The 19,076-nt window shown below is 41.9% G+C and overlaps 1 protein-coding gene across 11 annotated transcripts in view; it reads left to right on the top strand.

Moving 5' to 3' along the window:
* The window catches only part of TIAM1 (TIAM Rac1 associated GEF 1), a 270,454-nt gene that overhangs the window by 249,441 nt on the left and 1,937 nt on the right, over positions 1-19,076 (top strand). For 9 of the 11 annotated variants that reach the window (XM_059720678.1, XM_019476350.2, XM_014599181.3 and 6 more), the window contains 12 exons: positions 1,430-1,609; positions 2,107-2,175; positions 2,434-2,559; positions 5,127-5,235; positions 7,565-7,744; positions 7,875-7,993; positions 9,964-10,072; positions 13,016-13,074; positions 13,868-13,970; positions 15,714-15,801; positions 16,698-16,870; positions 18,569-19,076. The exon at positions 18,569-19,076 is cut by the window's right edge and continues 1,937 nt beyond it. In XM_059720678.1, the coding sequence (XP_059576661.1) occupies positions 1,430-1,609; positions 2,107-2,175; positions 2,434-2,559; positions 5,127-5,235; positions 7,565-7,744; positions 7,875-7,993; positions 9,964-10,072; positions 13,016-13,074; positions 13,868-13,970; positions 15,714-15,801; positions 16,698-16,870; positions 18,569-19,053 (1,800 nt within the window). In that variant the 3' untranslated portion in view covers positions 19,054-19,076. The other 2 variants (XR_009459072.1, XM_059720680.1) reach the window with 2 other exon arrangements.

The raw sequence follows: 19,076 nt of genomic DNA, 5'->3' as shown, positions 1-19,076 counted from the left end.
AAGCCTCTTTCACTGGCAGGGCAGAGTGGGGAAACTTGAATAGTTGCTGCCTGATTTGTACCATATCTTCTCACTCTAATCCATGCACCTTCTTCAGTGCTCATGGCTTGTGTATGTAATCTAATGGAGACCAGAGGTGTAATGAGCAGGGTTTGAAAGCTGGGGGGTCACACTTGGCACCAGAGGAGAGGGAGTACTGGGGACGGGAGGGGAGTAGATGACTCTTACCTGCTCCCCAGACTCAAGAAAAAAGAAAAAAAAGTCTTCAGCATCTGCTGCTACTGTGGCATAATCTGCACAGCCTGGTTCTTGCTGCTACAGCCTCAACGTGGTGTGCTTGGGCACTGCTGCTGCAGGGGCATGAAATAAATCCCTCCAGGCCTCAAGCGGGGGGGGGTCTGCCATTCATTTGGGTATCCCAGATGTCCCCTTTCACCCTCCACATTACACTTCTTATGTAGACAGACAGGCCGCTCAAATTTGCTTCAATGTTGAAGGGAACAGAGTAGAGAGCAACAAAAAAAAGATAGACTGTTGCAAACTATCAGTTTTCTTGCAGTGCACTTTACCTCCTTTGGCATTAAAGTACAGCAAGTACCAAACCCATTAAAGCTGAACTCTTACAGAAGGCAAGACACCCTATTAGTAACTCCCTGGCATTTAAGTCAAGGACAGTTTCTTCAAGTTCCCTAGCGGACTTGGGGTGCCTCAGTGAAACACATTGTTCCAATCCATTCAGACACATAAAATCTAACCCTCCTTACCCCCTGGTAATAGGTATAGCTGTTTGTTACCATTATCCCCTCTTCTGAGCTCAGAAAAATTTAATAGCTAAGGTGGCACCTGCAGAACAAGAAATATTCAGTCTCATTAGGATGCAAGCCATAACAAGTCAGTGTAATAAAAGCAGGGTGGGGGCAGACAAAATGCATAGCAGGAGCATAATTGGATGGTTTCTTTAATTAAAATGTGATAGTGCTTAGAAGCCTGCTGAACTCAATAGTGTAAAAGATGCAGAACATAAAGATGGCTCCAGTCCCAACAAGCATGCAATCTACTGATGCCTAAGCCTTGTGACTGATGGTTGTATATTCAGACTTAAATATTGGACAAGTTTACATTAATTATTACATATTTACTGACCTTAATAGGTTTTTTTTTGTTTAAAAAAAGAAGAAAAGAATCAGGATGCAACCAAATACTGATTTTGCAGACTACTTGTATTTCTCATAGTCCCTTCCCCTTATCCCCTCTTGGCCCATTTTGTACCTGTTATACCCAGATAAAACCCAAAAGGACTGTGGTTGCCTAAATCCAAATTATGGACTTTAAATCACTGAAAATCTCCTGCCTAACTTTGTAGACACTGAAAATCCATAGTTTCTATCCCAGAATAACTAGGAATAATTGTATTTATTTTGTTTTAAAGAGTACAGAGCAGGTTGCTGCATTCTGTCGCAGTCTACATGAAATGAATCCTTCTGACTCGAGCACTATTCCTCAGGAATTTACAGGGCCACAACTGGCCACCATGAGACAACTAACAGATGCAGATAAACTGCGGAAGGTGATTTGTGAACTCCTTGAAACAGAACGCACTTATGTCAAAGTAAGTTGTCTACATCTTTCCTTTCCCCTCCAAAGTTGTATTAGCCTTTTTGTACATTTTAACTTAAACTCTATGCAATGGTTCATTTTTTGGTTGGTTGAGGTTTTTTGGCGGGTGCAGGTTACTTTTACAGTAACTACTCTGTATACTAGGGGAAAGTTCTTTCATCATTGGGTTTATAAACTGATTTTTAAAAAAACGCCTGAAAAACCTCAAATATTTTAAGACTGAATTTCAAGAGTTCTCTACAATGGCGTTAGTCTTATCTAGTTGGTTTATAGAGGAATATTGACATGGGATCTCTTGTGTTGTTTTCTAGAATAAAAATGTGATTTGCTTTTCATGCCTTCGAGTTTATAGAGTATCTCACATCTGACGGATGAAAGATGGGGACTTTATCAGTTGTATTAGAGAGAGGATCATTGTCATTTTAATGGACTTGTTTTTTAGATGCACTTGAAAGAAACAATACTGAAGTGTTTTCTTTTTATTGATAGGACTTAAACTGTCTAATGGAGAGATATCTGAAACCTTTACAAAAAGAAACTTTCCTCACTCAAGATGAGGTATGCTAATTTTTGAGATTTTGATAAATTCGTATTGTATGAATTGTGAAGGAAGAAGAAGCTATGAGGAGCAAATTTGTTTCAGATTCGTTATAGGATCTGGCCTTGACTAAGGGAGAATGCTCACATTGCATCTGATGATGGCCATATTTTTGTAATGGTACTTAAGAAACCTTTTAAAGTTCTGTATACTACAATGTAGCTAAAAAGCTTTCTTAACTATGAGATTTTCAGTATATTCCCCTTCTGTCTTATTAGCTTGATGTGCTCTTTGGGAATTTGACTGAAATGGTAGCATTCCAAGTAGAGTTCCTGAAGACTCTTGAAGATGGAGTGAGGCTGGTGCCAGACCTGGAGAAGCTTGAAAAAGTTGACCAATTTAAGGTAGCATTTGTATTAAATTTTGGCTGAGACAGTTAAATGCACTTTAGTGTGCCATAAACTTTTATTTCTGGCACAATATTTTTCTGTTTTCTTTCCCCCTCCTCCCCCACTGTGGTGTAGAATACTATAACAGTAGTCCTGTGATTCTTTGTCAAACCAAGTGGACTAGCATCTCCCTCTTCACTCATCTAAACTACTTTAGATCAGGGGAATGGGTGCCACAAATGGCATGGGCAGCCTCTGTGTGTGGTACATGGCAGATCAGAGAGGGGACAGGCAGCACAGTAGCAGATGGTGCAGGAAGCAGAAAGCAGATGAGGCTGGGAGCAGAAAGCAGAGCAGCAGATTGGGCAGGAGGAGGGAATTGGTGTGGCAGCTGGGGAGGATGCAGGGCTAATTTGTGGTGTGCCTGACAAAGGTTGGCTTCCACTGCTCCATCTAAAATACTCTGGCTGTACTCATGGTAGTTAACATTAGGGCTCTTTGAAATGAAAATATCCCAGGATGGCTGCAGCTCATGCTGCATTTTACTGTACATGTTGTTGGAATTCTGTAAAAGCATGGAGATGCGCTATTCTTACCTCGTTGTCAGCTTTCATGTCTTGGACTCAGGAAAAACTAGCAGCAGTAATGGAATTACATAAACTCTTCAGTGTTAACAAGTCTAATGGACCAGTTCAGAGAAGCCACTGTGGAAATGGTTTTGAACTCCAAATTGTGTTCTGTACTTGATTGCTCACAACATGCAAGCTGGCAGGAGTAGCAAGTGCTTCCAAATATCAGGGGCAGGGAAAGGACCTATAAAAGGAAGCCAGGGAGCCTAACAGATTAAAGATAAGATTTGAGAAATAAACCTAGGTTTCTCACTACTAAGATAGAAGACTGAAACCAGTAGATGCTGCTCGCTAAGAACTTGCTTGCTTTGAGGAATTAATGGTACCTATGAAATCAAGATACTTAATAAAGACTTACAAGAAAATTGAAAAATATTGAACAGTAGTGACAAACCTTTCCAGAACTTGACAATATTTGCAGAAGGGAAAAATGTGTGTGGGGAAGAAGTAATCCCCTTCTTAGATGTGCACAGTATGAGGGGAAAGTGATTTGGGGAATAGTGCACTAAATAGGCCTTAAGAGATCTGGGCTCAACTCTGCTACCTGCTTCCTGAGGGTAAGAACAGCTGTTACATTTGTAGCGCTACACAGGCTATGGATAGACATTCAGTTCAGTGGATGGAGAGGCAGGGTAGCTCAGCCCATCCAAGGCCCACTGAGGACTAGTTGAGATGCAGGGACGTGTCCCCTACCCTTTCCGCAGGCTGGAGACACCACCGTTGTTGCTGCCACTTGAACAATGTGGGCAGTGTTGATCAGCAGGGTCTGCCCAGAGCTGTGGGGCAGGCTGGGTGGGCTGTCAGAAGCTGGTGCTCTCCTTCCTTCCCCCTCTACCCCTTGGAGGAGGCAAGGGAGAGCAGAGGACTATGGGATACTGAGGTTCCTCAGGACCCCAAGAGAAGTGCATAACCTTTCAAGCTGATGTGAAAAAACTTCTCAGTAGAGAGAACTTCCTAGTGGGAAGTGCTCTCACTTTTTCTTGGAAGAGCCAGCTTCCTTCTGACAAAAACCCGCTTCTCCTAGCACAAACTGTAATGCCTGTCTGCAGCCAAAATGTGAGCGTGTGGGCATGCAAGCCATCTGTAGCACTACTAACACGATCCAAATGCTACACAAAAGTACTTGTTTGAAACAGGTTCTTATCTGTCATGCTGTGTTTCATAGTGCCACATGTAATGCCTGTTTAGTTACATGTAGCGATGCATGGCTCTCCAGAAGCCCAGCATCCCACAGTACTCCAAGGGGGAGGGAGGGGTTGCAGATGGCCCCCTGAGAGCCTGCCCATGATGAGCTGTCGGAGAACCCTGCTGCCACACTCCAGCGGGAGCACCAGCCAGAGCCAGGGCCACCACGGTGCTGTTGCTGCATGAGCACAAGAAGCTGCTGCGGGAGTACTGCCAGTACTGGTGGGAGCTGCTGCCATCTCACTATGATGGGGGTCTCTGACTGCTGCTGCACCAGGACTGGGACCTGATCCTGGAACAGTGGCTGTCAGAAAGCTTGTCCTCCCCTGCCAGGAGCTGGTGGAGGCGATCAAGGACAGCCCTTGTACTCACGAGCAGAAAGCATACCCCTCACTCACCCTTCGCAGCAAGTGGCTGGGGCTGTTCTTCAGCTGCTATTGCAACCCAGCACTTGTGATTTAGAAAGGAAACTCGCAATTCCTTTGGTAGATTTTTATGCAGAGCTGGTATGAAAGAGTTTGTCCTAATCTCTGCCTCCCTTGCTACCTGGTAAGGAATTTTTGGACACTGTTTCTGTTGCCGGCAGTGTTTAGTTCTCCTGGATAAGAACCTTATGTAGGTGGCAGAGAACATACCAGTAATGTGATACCCTTAAAACATATCCTGGAAAATATTATGCTTTCTTAGAAGCCTGCTGTTGATAAGTTTTGCCACAGGAAAAGTGATGCAGGGGTTTGTGTTCAGGTTTTTTATGCTTCTAACTTCTAGAAAGTATTATTCTCCTTGGGCGGATCCTTTCTTTACTACGCTGACCGTTTCAAGCTGTACAGTGCCTTCTGTGCCAGCCACACCAAAGTTCCCAAAGTACTAGTAAAAGGTAAGAGCTGCATGGTACATATGCAGATATACAATATATTGCATTATGTGAAAATGAATATATTTTGTACACACGCAGTAGCTGAGCTTCCTGGATGTGCTAGATTTCTCTTCCCTCTCAAAATGGAGTATGTGGCTCGCAACGTAAATGAAAGGCTTCTGAATGGCCAGGTGGGTCATTTTGACAATGCAGAAAAACTGACCACAAGACTTAAAGACCTATGCCACCCTCATCAGCCCATGTCTAATTGCCTTCCATCACCACACTTAAGCAGTGTAGCTAGCATTGCCTGTATGTTTTGTTCTCTGTTCCATGCAGGGGAAGAAATGGGGTTTGGGTTTCTTAAAAGCACTAAACTGTATGTTTAGAAAATATTTTGCACTTGGTGATAAGGTTTGTAGTGGTCCTAAATTCCTGTGCAAGTTTGTCTTAAGGTGATGTCCTGTAGAAGTCATCCTAGTGAAGCCCAGTGAGACTTGGTTAGGTGCTGGGAACATCTAGGAAGCGAGAAGGATAAGGTGAAAGGCATCTTCCTGTGTCATGGTGGTAATTTTTGCCACTATTTCAACAGAAGGGCTAAATGAGCCCTGCTGGACCCACTTTCATTCAATATAGCCAAAAAGATGCTACACTTATTTTGGTGGAATAGGTTTGAGGGCATAATGCACTGAGATTATTTTACCCTTGGAAGTGGATTCAGCAGTGGATTGAGCAGAATTTCATGTAATATCATTTTGGCTGGGATGGGGGATGGGCTAAAAATTTAGATGTAGGAGCAGAACAGCTTGGAAAAAATATACTCTTATCATTCAAAAAACGTTTGTCTCTGACATTCAATCAGTAATTATGTGTGTGGTCTTTTGAATCAGTAACTCTCTTTACAATGAAAATGAATGCTGGCAACTACCCTGAATATGACACTGAATAACTTGTTGCCAGTTGCATTCATGTTCTGTGCTGCTAGCAGCATCTCATTTGATAGTTATTAGGACTTAGGGTATGGTTTTTGGTCAGTTTTACTCTTGTGGCTTTTTTTACTTTAAAGTTTGCATTTGAATTATGAAATCAGATTTGGAGTCCCTTTTGTTTCAGGAAAAAGGCTTTAAAAAGTCCTGTAAAGTGTCTGGCAGCATTTTCATAAACTGTCATAAGAATCCTATAGCAATTATTGCAGTTTTAACCAATAAATAAATATAGTCTTGTGACCTAGCTGAAAAAGACACAGAACTTCTGGAAGCAATGCTACATATGCTGTACAGCATCCTATTTTTAGAATATCTATTCTTTGAAACATTGACTGTTTTTTTTTAATATAGAGAACAGATGGAAAAATGTTTTGTACAAAGGTATACAGCCTTCTTAATATGTCTAAAATAGAATGCAGACACAGCTTGCTAGTATATTGTATTTTCTTATGTACTACATGCCACCAGATAAGATATGCATCTTGTTTTGGGAAGACAGAGTGAAGAAAAAAAGATTTTTTTCCAGTCAGGGCTGCCTCTGGACCCCTGGGGATCTTGACTGCATGGCTGAATACTGGCAGTTGCTGCTCAGGCAAAAGTTACAGTTTTAACCCTCTTGTAGGTGCTGATGAATTAGCAGCTTTTGGCTACCCAGGGAAAAGCTACTGCCAATTTGACACAGACTGAGAGGTTTAAAACTGTGAAGCTGAACACTGCACTTCACCTCTCCCTCCTTGGTTGGGAGAGGTTAGCCCCAGCAGCTATTACAGTACCCCTATGCTTCAATTTTTGTGCAGAAACCAGCTTCCCCACTTAAGATGCATGCTACTATTTTGGAGGGCTGATTTCTAAGAGGGAAAGCTGCATGTGATATGCAAGGAAATACAGTAATTTGTCTGGTTGGTGCTATAGAGGTACTGTCTTGCTGGCTTTTAATTTTGTTTTCACTCATTTTTTCACTTTGAGTTTTAATAAAACCACCAAAATGCTGTTCCTTTAATAAAATTGCTTATATCGTTAGCAAGGCCAGACTTGCCTACCGCACTAGTGATTGTGAATTCTTACATATGCCTCATGTGGCTCCTTTTTATTAAATGTGCTAGGGGCTGGCAGGGTTCATACAGCTCTAAAATAGCTACAAGAATGGAAATAGTGTGAGAGGATGGTTAAATAAAGGAGGTGCATATTGCTATGAAAGATGGCTACCCAAAAACTTCTCTCTGATAGTAAAGGTACATATTGCTGTAAATATGATGAAATGGTGTTTGTTTTCCGTGCGTACATTACAACCTTGAAAAGTTATTTTGACAAGTTGGGGTTTGTTTTTGTTCTTTTTGAAAATCAAGGTTCTTCTTTTCTTCTAGCTAAGACAGACACTGCTTTCAAGGCTTTTCTGGATGCTCAGAATCCTAGACGGCAGCACTCTTCAACACTGGAGTCATACCTCATCAAGCCCATCCAGCGGATACTGAAGTATCCTCTTCTGCTGAAAGAACTGTTTTCCTTGACTGATGCTGACAGTGAAGAACATTACCACCTTGATGGTAAGGGGCTGAACAATGCAACTCTGTTAAACTCTGTTGGAGACTTTCACCCTTCAAAATGTAAATGCAAACCCTTGTGATGAATTGTGAAGCAGCTAGTTATTTTCCACATGTTTTCCCCCTCTTCCAGTGGCCATAAAAACAATGAATAAAGTTGCCAGTCATATTAATGAAATGCAGAAAATCCATGAAGAATACGGGGCAGTGTTTGACCAGCTTATAGCAGAACAGACAGGGGAAAAAAAAGAGGTAAGGCCTTAATTCTTGGTTTCAAGGCTGTTAGGATTCTATCTTGAAAGTGATATTACTATGTATTGTTACATGTACCATCCTAAATGCTTTCTTTTTTTGTACTGTCTATATATAGCATGGCACAGCTAAACTACAAAAATACATTAGTATTTTAATGTATAGCATAGTCAGTGGAGACCAGTGTGTTTCATAACCAATTAGGGACTCTTTGGGGGTGAGAGGAGCCTGACTCTGTGGATGGTAACCATCTGAAAATTGGACCATTTCAAATGGGACCCCTCAACATTTGTAATTATTCATGAAAACATAATTTAGTAATCCTGAGATGGAACTTCACCATGTGAGGTAGATGGATGCATGTACGAAAGAATGGAGCAAGCTTGGAGGTGACTAGAAAAGCGATAGCAATTCATCAAAATTAGGTGTGAAGGGGTTGGCTAGAGGAAAAATCTGAATGGATGGAGTTGGGAATCATGCTTTGAGGAAACTTTTGAAGGGAGGGGCCTTTAGCAGCAACTTGGAGGCAGGGGAATGCAGGTATGAAGGGCAGTTGTATATGTTCAGGGTATATATATGGTCTTGGATAACTGAAGACCAAATGCAAGGGGAGCTGGAGGTACATAAAGAAGAGGCCAGCTGGGTGGCAGGAGCTCTGCACCATTTGACTTGAAAGCAGTTAGCCTGTGGTGGTAACTTGAAAGAGGAGGAAATGATCCCTGATGATTATACACCATGCAACAAAAATGAGACCGAGTTCCAGCTGGGCGTTGGGGATCCAGCATGAGGAAGCAGGCACTTGTCACCCATGCTGCTTTCTGTTCCATGGTGAATTGAAGGACTTACAATTTTCCAGAGGCGTCCACCTGATGCTTTTTGCAAAGCCATTATTTTGTGTTAAAAGGCAGGGGGAAAGGTGGAAATAGATTTCTCAATTTGGGTAAGGGAGAGAGCTGATGTTTCTGACATTTAGTCTTCAGAGACTAAAATTCAGAGTAAAATGTTTTTGGGTGTGGGGGTAGAGCAGAGGTTCCCAACCACCGGGCTACAGCCTGGTTGACTGCTGGGTCACGGCATGAGCCCCCTGCTCGGACCCCTGTACGTCCGCCCAGGCGAGTGACTTCCACCACCGGCAGTCACATGCAGGGTTAAACTGGGCAGCAGGGCAGCCCCGGGAGGGAGGCAGCCCTCCCATGCTGGTCCTCAGTATAAAAAAGGTTGGGAAGCACTGGGGTAGAAGGTCTCTCTCTCATGCGTGCTTGCTCTCTCTTTCTCCAAACATACTTGCACTAGCAATTAGCACCATTATTAGCCTTCCCTCAGGAATAGGACTTAGAATAATGAGGGATTTGCCAGTTTGCTTAATGCAAAATGATATAGGGGAAGGACTATGTCTGTCTTTAGTTAGTAGTACAATCTAATTCTTTCTTTTTATTAATCTCTAAATATATTCAGACCGAATAACAATAAACTGAAATGAGGAGGGATGGGTAAGGAAGTGTGGACCATGAGCGACTGCCAAGGTTCTTGGCTTCTACACTGTGAAACCAAGCCTTTTCACTGAACTTCAGGGGCCAGTTAACATTATGCAGAAAAATTAGGGATTTGCATGCATATTTGTCTAGATAACACTGCAAGCCATGTTAATTGTTAGCACAGTCCGTTAGCATAAAACCAGCAGCCACCTGCTTTTGCATCTCATTGTAAAGGCCTACTGCTTTTTTTGGGATGGAACTCAAATAAATGACTGCACTGCAGTCACAGAGATGACAGCTCTGAAGGGTGGAGGTACCAGGCTAAGCTTGCGTACTAGTAGCAGCCCATCCACAGAAGCCCAGAGCTCAGCCCAAGCTAGCTACCCTCTCAGCAGGTAACTTAGCTAGCACAGCCTTCTTTGCAGCAGAGATCCATCCTGGAGCTATGAACCTTTTACAGTGGCATTATTGTACCTTCATATGTACACTTGGCAGGTTGCAGATCTTTCTATGGGAGACTTACTTTTGCATAATACTGTCATCTGGCTTAACCCTCCTTCATCACTGGGAAAATGGAAGAAGGAGCCTGAGTTAGCAGCATTTGGTAAGTAATATGGTGATTTATTTCAAATACACAAGACCTGCAGACTTTGCCTTTAGCAGAGGTGCCCAATATCTGTGACAAATGTTCTTAAGTAATTGTATTCCTGCTACATCAGCTAGGACTTGAAAAATTAAAATGTGTGATGACTTACCCTTTAAGTTAAAAGGGCAGTTCTGATCTTTTAGGCTGCTTGCAGACATGAAAAAAATAAAACAAAACAGTGCTTTAAGTTCGGCATGCCCCCGCATCAAGCACAGCAGATGATCAAAAGAGGCATCACGTTAGTTTGACCTGGCTCGCCTAACCTCTGTATAGGTCGGGCACTTTTTGCTGGAGTTAGTCACCTTATGTTTCTAAATTTGGTTGTTAGAGGGGTCCCTGCCACATTTTACACATAAGATGTGATTAACCTGTTAATCACATTTTAAACTCTCATCTGGCCACATGTTCAGCCAACTAATGGCATGATAAAAGGAAGAATAAGCCCAGAATTTATTCAACAAAATATGTAATAATTTTGTGGCTGGTTCCTTTCATGCCATTAACTGAATGTGTGGCCAGGGTGCCCCTGTGGCTGGGAGCTAATCGGGGCTGCCAGCTAAAGGAGTGCATCATGCGTCTCTGAGGCTGGGAGCCCCAGCAGTGGAGGGTCCTCCCAGATGAGGGAGCTTGCTACTTTTCCAGGATCATGGGCTCCGACTACACCAGTAAGTCTGATGACAGGGTCTGATGTGCGATCTCACAGTCATGCCTCCTGTCATGCAGAGTGGATAAAAATCAATAATTTAAAATACAAACAGGTTTTTTTACTTAAATCAGACTTTTTTTAAATTTAATCATATTTTAATTTTTTTAAGATGCTCTTTAAAAAAATTATATAAAGGTAATTTTAATTTAAGATATGTTAAAGCTTAAAGATATCATTGTGGAATAGGGATTATAACTTCTAATTATGTATTATTTGAGACAATATATTCATGTAACCTTTTAGAAGTTTTATAAATAGGTCACAACAGACTATGGGCTATATTAAGGGCCCAATTTTATGGGGTTCCCAGAGGCTGCTCTGTAGATTAGTAAAGATTAAAGAAAACCACTCAACTCAATGGGACTTAGCGCTCAGTCTAGAAGGTCCCATTAAGTATCTGTGATGCTTAGTTTCAGTTCTCAAACTGTCGAGTTGTTTCCAGAGATCATAGACAGGCAAGTGTCTTTGGATAAACATGATACCTTTTATTATACCAACTAAATAGTTGGAAAAATTGTTCGTTACAAATGTTCAGGCACAAATGCCCTTCTTCAGGCATAGGGAGAGTTTATCTCCAGAGATAACATCCTTGTTAACGGCAGTATATGGAGGTGGGAAATAACAGCCCTAGTGTGTCTCTGCAAATTTGTGTACACACAGTCAAGCCCTTACCTTCCTCTAAAAGTACATAGTTTCAAGAACTGAAATCAATAAAGGATATCAAACAACAGAAATGCACTTTTTGTAGAAAACAATTAAATTGAAGCTTCCTGACCAGTGATTTTAAATTGTGACTTTAAATTTACCCCAATGTGTGGTATGTCAAGATGCATGATTGTGTGGATTGCACGTCAGATCTCATCATGCTTTTTTTTACCTGCATGTTACCCAACTCTTCTTGTGTTGAGCATGGGAGGGGGTGGAGGGGTTGTAGCGTCTTGTTTAACCCTTAGCTTGTGGGACCTATGGACTGCTTTGTGACTGGTCCAGTTTGCCTTAGTAGGTGTTAAAATTACTACCACTACAGCTTGCAGGGTCATTGAAACATCCAGACCTTCTCACCACATTAAGGTGCAGTCCCGTGGGGATAGTTTTTAGCTATAGTTATGCATTTCTTGCTTTTAAACCTGATTAAACCTGAGTATATGAGTGTTTGGGGCTTTTTAAATGTACTCAAATTCATCTACCAACATACATGCATATACATGCCAATCCATCAGCAAACATTCAGATCACTAGGAAAGCCAGTGGTTCTTATTTTTCTTTTCAATCGTAGTCATTCAGCTTCCAAATAAAATACCTACCAACTCCCACTGAGGAAGCGCCTTCCATGTCACTACTACTACCAAGATGTCAAAGGAGCCATCAGTGGCTGTCAGAGCCTTTCACCCTGCTGTGTATAAACTGGTTATGTTGCCACAGTCTGGAGAATGACAGGAGGTGCCCTGAAGCTGAAAGCAGATAATGCATGTCAATTTGATTGGTATCAGAAACATGGAGTAACTTTAATTCCAAAGAGCTTTACATCCACTTCATTAAACCTCAGAAAATGGAAGTATTTTTATTCTAAATAAATAATTTCCTCATAAAACCCCCCAAAACGGCCTATTATGTTATTTTGCCTCACTTGTTTAAACAAAATGTCAACATATTCATGTGTTGAAATGAAAGAACAGTGATTTGAGATTAAACTGTGTATTGACTCCTCTATTAAATAGCTGGCATAGGCTGCTGTCATAACCATCAGGGGTCCAAGTGGGACACTGGTCTGATTTAAATATGATGTCATCCCTGTGAATTACGTCCTAGAACCTGCATCAGGCTGGGAAGGTTGAAATGGCTTCCCTGAGTTAGCTTAGCTAGATAAGATTTTTGTTTTATAACCTATTTTTAATAAAATCCTATAATTAGCAAATATGGCACTCTGAATAAACATTTATGTACTATGCATGTTGAACCTGCACAGAAAAACACTGTTTAGTGAGCTGGTCTTTAGGGTAATGTATAAGGATACATGGTTTTACATAATTATCCTTTTGCATTGCTCTCCCTCTGCTCTTGACTGAACAGGAGGCATATACAAATTTTCATGACTTTTGTTATAGGCTAATTGTGTGTCCCCCTTCTGTATGTGCTTGGGTTTTTCAGGGGGGCAAACCATTACTGACTATAACTTTGTGTTTGTTAATCTTCAGTTTTCAAAACTGCTGTGGTACTTGTATACAAGGACGGTTCCAAGCAGAAGAAGAAACTTGTAAGTTTTGTTGCTGCACTGACTACTACAAATATAGGTAGTTGTGGATTTTAGACAAAGATTTTTCCTCTGACATTTAGCTATAGTATAATTCTTGTGTGTGCCCAAACCCGTGTTTCCCACCTCAAACTGGAATGTGACTTCACGAAGTCACGAACAGTGAGGCGTCTGTTGTCTTTTTGTGGCTTTCCTACATTAGGAATATCCAGCGACTAGAAGGTATGCTGCCTTCAGTTCTGGCTTTTGGCTTATGTTTGTTTAAATTTAAGCAAGTGCTTTGCTGAATTTGGGTCAGAGTATAGTGTTTGAGCAATTCAGGTGCATGTGGAGCAAGTACCAATGTCGATTCCCAAATATGATGTAAGCGACAATATAACTTTAAATGCTACTTTTTTTTTTTAATTGACTGCAATAAGTTGGAAAGAGGGCAGAGTGAGCAAGCGTGTCTCTTATTCAAGGATTTGGCTTGCATCCTTCTGCTCAGGTCAGTCTTCTTAATGGAGATAGATGAGCTACAAAAGAGAACATGACTTCATATTAGTATTCAGTGCCTTTGAAGTGGTAGGAAGAATTGGTCATTGTCATGGCAACATTTGCCTGGCACTGTGACCTGCCATTAATGAAACTTATTTATAGGCACTTTAGTGTAGTGTTTATGGCTAAAACATCAGAGTGAAATGAAAACTTGGAGTTACTCCTGAGCAACAGAGCCATTCCCACCATGCGGGGGCTGGGGGGTGGGTGTGGGTGAATCTGCAAACTGTTTTCTGACTGCCTTTTAAAATTCATCCAGGGAGGATCACACAGGGCTTCAATTTATGAAGATTGGGACCCATTTCGTTTTCGTCACATGATACCCTTAGAAGCTCTGCAGGTTCGAGCACTGGCAAGTGCAGGTAACACTGTAAATATATTAATATCAAAATGTCCATCTTGGTGGTTACAGACCAATATTTGTGTGTATACGTGCTGCATTCTCATCTTTGGTAAAAGATTTCAGGATCCTCACTTCCCAGGCCCCATATCCTTAACATCTGTTTAGTTGAGGGGTGCTTTGAATGCAACTGGTGTTGGCCTGGCTATTCTTCAGTCAATCAGGGTTCACTTGCAAAGCCATGCAGTTGCTCACCTCTAAGCCTGGCTGCCTGGTTTTAAGTAGGTTTGCTTCAGAGTGCTCCTCCCCTCCTTGTCTTGTGAGGATTGGGATTTATTCCTAGGCTTGGGTTTTCCACATCATTAATTGTAGTTGCTAGGTAGTACAGTGAGTTGAATTTTTTTTGTGGAAACTTGATACGAAATGTATATAAAAATTGTGGTGATCTAAAAATAGATTATTTTCTTCATCTCCCTCCTGTTCTAAATAGTAGTCTAAAATGTGAGGAACCCATCCCCTTTTTTTTCTTTCCAGTAATACAGTAGGATGGGAAAATTGATGTCCTCTTTGTAACTACTCTTCCAGTGTTACTTTGTGACTAGGTATCTATTCCTCAGTGAGGGAGTCTGTCTACCCAGATAAGGTCAGTGAAAGACTGCAGCTGCAGGGCTACATACAATGTGAAGATGGCATACATAGTTCATAGACCTGGCAAACCTCATTGTATGATAATTGCCTTGGAAATGGTCTAGAATGTCTTTAAATGAAGCTCACTCTTTCAATAGCCTTCCGTTTTAGACCGCTCTGTGTCATAAGTATTTACCCCAAGGACAACCTTGTATACCATGAACTGTCTCATCGTTATCTCTCCATTTCATTAGTGGTGTACAAAGACCTATTGGCTTCCTTTCTTAGAGGAAGGAGAAACCCACTGGGGGTGATGCTAGCCTGGGACTTGGGCATCCCATCATCAGTTGCTTGCTGTACCACAGACCTGTTGTCACCTTGGGTGAGCCTCTCGGGGCATGTCTATGGTGCCTCTGTGGTGAGCCGAGGATCACCAAAAGAAGCACGACCCACCTGCTTGTACATCAGGGTTCACCGAAGTCTGTTTAGCTGGTTTAGCATGGCTCTGAGCACATCTTCAAAGCTGCTCTCAAGTGCACTGTCTCAAGTATGCTTACGGCCATTCTGAGGAGGCTACATTGCCTAATTTCTGGGTTTTGATAAGAGCTGAGGACAAGTTTCTCAGTGGTGTTCCCCGGCATGCAGCAGAAGCAGGGTAGACAAGCCTTTTGGTTTTTCTGTGAAGTGGGAATAACACAGTCATGACCAAGCTGTATTGGCAACTTGTGCAGCTGTCTCTCTAACTAGAAATGTGTGTGGTGAGTGCTTGGATCAAATCACCTTTGAATCTGCTATTTTGAGTCCTCTTAATATCTCACCAAACAGCATAATAAAAATGGTAGTTTGAATCCCAGATGGCTGTAGAGGGGAATGGAATGTCTTTGGCTTCAATATCTTAAATTGTATTTTTTGGTATGTACAAGCACGCATTCAGTGCATGTGACTGTGTAAGAGTCCTCACAGATCCTAGAAGATGGGCACATGGTAGAGAGAGGCTGTGAGACAGACTACTCTAAGTCTACTCAGTCTGTTTTTTTTCCAAAGTATGGAGTATACTCGGTATAATGGAGGTTTACAACTGGCTACTTGGATGAAAACCTGTTATTTAAAATATTTTTCTCTTTGCTTTGCTTTCCAGATGCAGAGACCAATTCTGTTTGTGAAATTGTCCATGTTAAATCTGAATCTGAAGGTAGACCAGAGAGAACATTTCACCTCTGCTGTAGGTGAGCGTGCCTCCAGACTGTCTTGTGTTGCTGGATTTTTATCTAGATCCCAGTGTGCCTTAAAAGGACAGGCAAGTTGAGAACAGAATTTGAGATCTGAAATCCTACCACTGCCAGCAAAAGTTCCTTATTATATTAAAAAAGAATAAAAAAACCCCTGTATTTTCAGCCAGTTTCACACCTTTGTAGGAATACTATTTCATTGTGTTTTTTACCCTTCTGGATTTGCACCCAGCTCTAATCCAGTATGCCCAATCAGCATGTTGGCCAGCTGCTATATGTCCAGTTTGGGCAATGCATTCCATGCTGGCAAGTTCTGCCTCGCACTGTTAGTCTAGTATCAATGCTTAAATAATGATATTGCCCCATGGAAAAAAAACTAATGTTGGCTATCTTCCCAGTCCTAATTGCAGTACCAATATGCTGGTTGCCTTAGTATACTGAAAAGAGTTAAAGCTCCTTTCAGAACTTTGTTTGCAAGGCTCGCTGTGGTGCTGATGCCAAAGATTTTCGCTCTTTGGCCTACTTGAAGTTTGCATAATTTCTGCACATGCTGTCTAATACAAGCATGCAGCTTGTGAAATTTTGTTAGCTATTATAGGTTTGCCAGATAACCATCAATAGCTGACCTAAGTGAATGGCTGGTATTGAAAAAAATGGAAGACTGGAGAGGTAGACAGTACTTCTGTTTTTGCCGAATCGTTTGTTTCCTTGGAAGTGTATTTCAAAGTGGTGTTGTGCTCTATGCTCTCTATAAATAGTATACTGGCTCCTGAGTAATGCATGTTTTCTGCAATTATAGTACTGTTGTTGACTGCCTTACACTACAGCAGAGTTGCAGACAGTAACATCTGTTATGACCTTGTGTCCTAACTTACATTCTTATCTGTTTTCAGTTCTCCAGAACACAGAAAGGATTTTCTGAAGGCCGTGCACTCAATTCTGCGTGATAAACACAGAAGGCAGCTCCTTAAAACTGAAAGTTTGCCCTCATCTCAGCAATATGTTCCTTTTGGAGGAAAAAGATTGTGTGCTCTAAAAGGTGCAAGGCCAGCCATGAACAGGGCAGGTACTGTAGGGATACAGACTTTCAAGACCCCAGTAACTCCTGCACCATTGTAGGACACATTTGAGTTGTTGTTTTCAGCAGACTAGTTTTTCTTTTCTTCCTTTTCTGCTTATGTAAAAGTTCCTTCTCCTTCTTTCACATCCTTGAGAGCCTAAAAAATGGCCACTGTCAACTTTCTCCACTTGGGCTTAACATCAGAGCAACCATCCTGACACAGGGAGAACAAGCAAGGCTCCTTTCATTGCCAGTCAACTGTATATATTAGCCTGCTAAGTGGATACAGTTGAACAGAGCAGGTGTCTGCTTTGTATTTTTCAAGCTAAAGCATGTACAGTGTGTCTGAGCTACCAGTAGTCTTAAACTCATCAGCTCCAAAGGTATTTTTGTTTTTTATTAGCTCACTTTGAAATGATGACTGCTCCTTTGTATGCCCCTTCATCAACCCTTCATCCCTATTGGCATTTGCTTTTCCCCTCTAAGATTGGGAGGGCATATGTGCAGTTTAAACCGTCTGTCCTAAAATGTGGACTTTTTCTTTTCAGTTGCCTTCAGGCAAAACAATCGGAAAATCACAGGGGAAAGCAGTCTTTGTTTGTTCTGCTTGTTAGATCCAGTAATCCAGACAACCAGGCTTTCTGTTCCTCTTCTGTAAAAGGCAGGTCAGATTTAAAGCATTCACAGCATGGCTTCTCACTGAGAGCTGATTCTAGTCATCTGCCTCAGGGACATCTTTTAAAAAATATATAAGCATGCAGACTCAAAGGCCAAATGTATATTACTTATACCACAGTGCTTCAGTCAGCTTAAGTGGCCTCAAATGTCAGAACCTTCATTTGCACACTGGATGTGCTGAAGTAAAAATATACTGCATAGGTCTTTCTCACTGTTCAAATTGAATGCTAAATGCTGAGCTACTCAATGCATGTTTTCAGGTTCAGAGATATTAAGATATGTTCTCAAAGGCACCTCAGTTTGATGTTTATTAGAAGTACCATTAGTGAGCTGACAAACTTTTTCAGTTTCTATGCAGAGCTGTGATGCCTGCCTAGCACTGAAGTATCTGCAGGATTTATCCACTGCTTTGTCCAACAAGCCATTGAGAAGATGTTGCAGTTTGGAAGATGTGGATTTGCTAGGTGAACCTAAAACTAGTAGATAAGACTGATGCTGAAAATGGAACTTTTGACACAGTATTGTAAAGGAAGTAGTAAGTATTGATAGAGTACTGCCCTTACATAGAGGACAGGCAGTTTTGTCTATCTCAGTCTAGCTGCTTGAAATGATATTGCAGCCCTACCTCTGAGACAAACCAATGTATCCTGTTTAGTTCTAGGAATAGTTCACTTTGGTTTTTGCTGTCTGTTGACAACAGGGCACTGCTAGTGAGAAGTTGAGCTGTACTGATGATTTTTCATGCTGGCTGCCTGCCTACCACTTAGGAGGAACAGTAATCAAGGCACGTTATCCCAGCTTATGGATCTGAATAGCAGAAACTTCTCTACCACAGCTGGCAGAAAGACCCATGTGAGAAGTTGAGTAAAGCACTTATCTATCAGATTGGTGTAAAGTGAGTGAGCCATTCTTGGAAATCTTATTTGGTGCCTAATGATGTTAGGAAAGGGCACTTGGAAGATTAGTTTTAGAGTGAGATTTGACTTTGTGTAAAGCGTGTGGGGTTTTATTTTTGTGTGTGCACAGTGTCAGCCCCAAGCAAGTCTCTTGGGAGGAGGCGGCGGCGGCTGGCCCGAAACAGGTTTACCATTGACTCGGATGCCGTCTTCACAAGCAGCCCAGAAAAAGAGTCTCAGCAGCCTGCAACCAGTGGGGACACTGACCGCTGGGTAGAGGAACAGTTTGACCTTGCTCAGTATGAGGAGCAGGAAGACATCAAAGAAACGGATATCCTCAGTGATGATGATGACTACTGTGAGGCTGTGAAAGGTGCTGTGGTTGACAAGGAACTCCAGGAGCGGTTGCAGGCAGCTTCAATCACAAGCAGTCAGTCATGTCGGGGGGATAAGCTGCGGCCTGCCATGGATACACATGCTTCCAGGATGACTCAGCTGAGGAAGCAAGCTGCTTTGTCTGGAATCAATGGTGGTCTGGAAAGCAATAGTGAAGAAGTCATCTGGGTTAGGCGGGAAGACTTCGTACCTAACAGAAAACTAAACACAGAGCTCTAACTTTGTTGCTTTTTCATCAGGTG

The sequence above is a fragment of the Alligator mississippiensis genome, chromosome 1, assembly GCF_030867095.1.
Source record: "Alligator mississippiensis isolate rAllMis1 chromosome 1, rAllMis1, whole genome shotgun sequence".
In the NCBI taxonomy this organism is placed as follows: domain Eukaryota; kingdom Metazoa; phylum Chordata; order Crocodylia; family Alligatoridae; genus Alligator; species Alligator mississippiensis.
The sequence above is the reverse complement of the archived record's forward strand: the minus strand, read 5'-3'. Positions and strand labels throughout refer to the sequence as shown.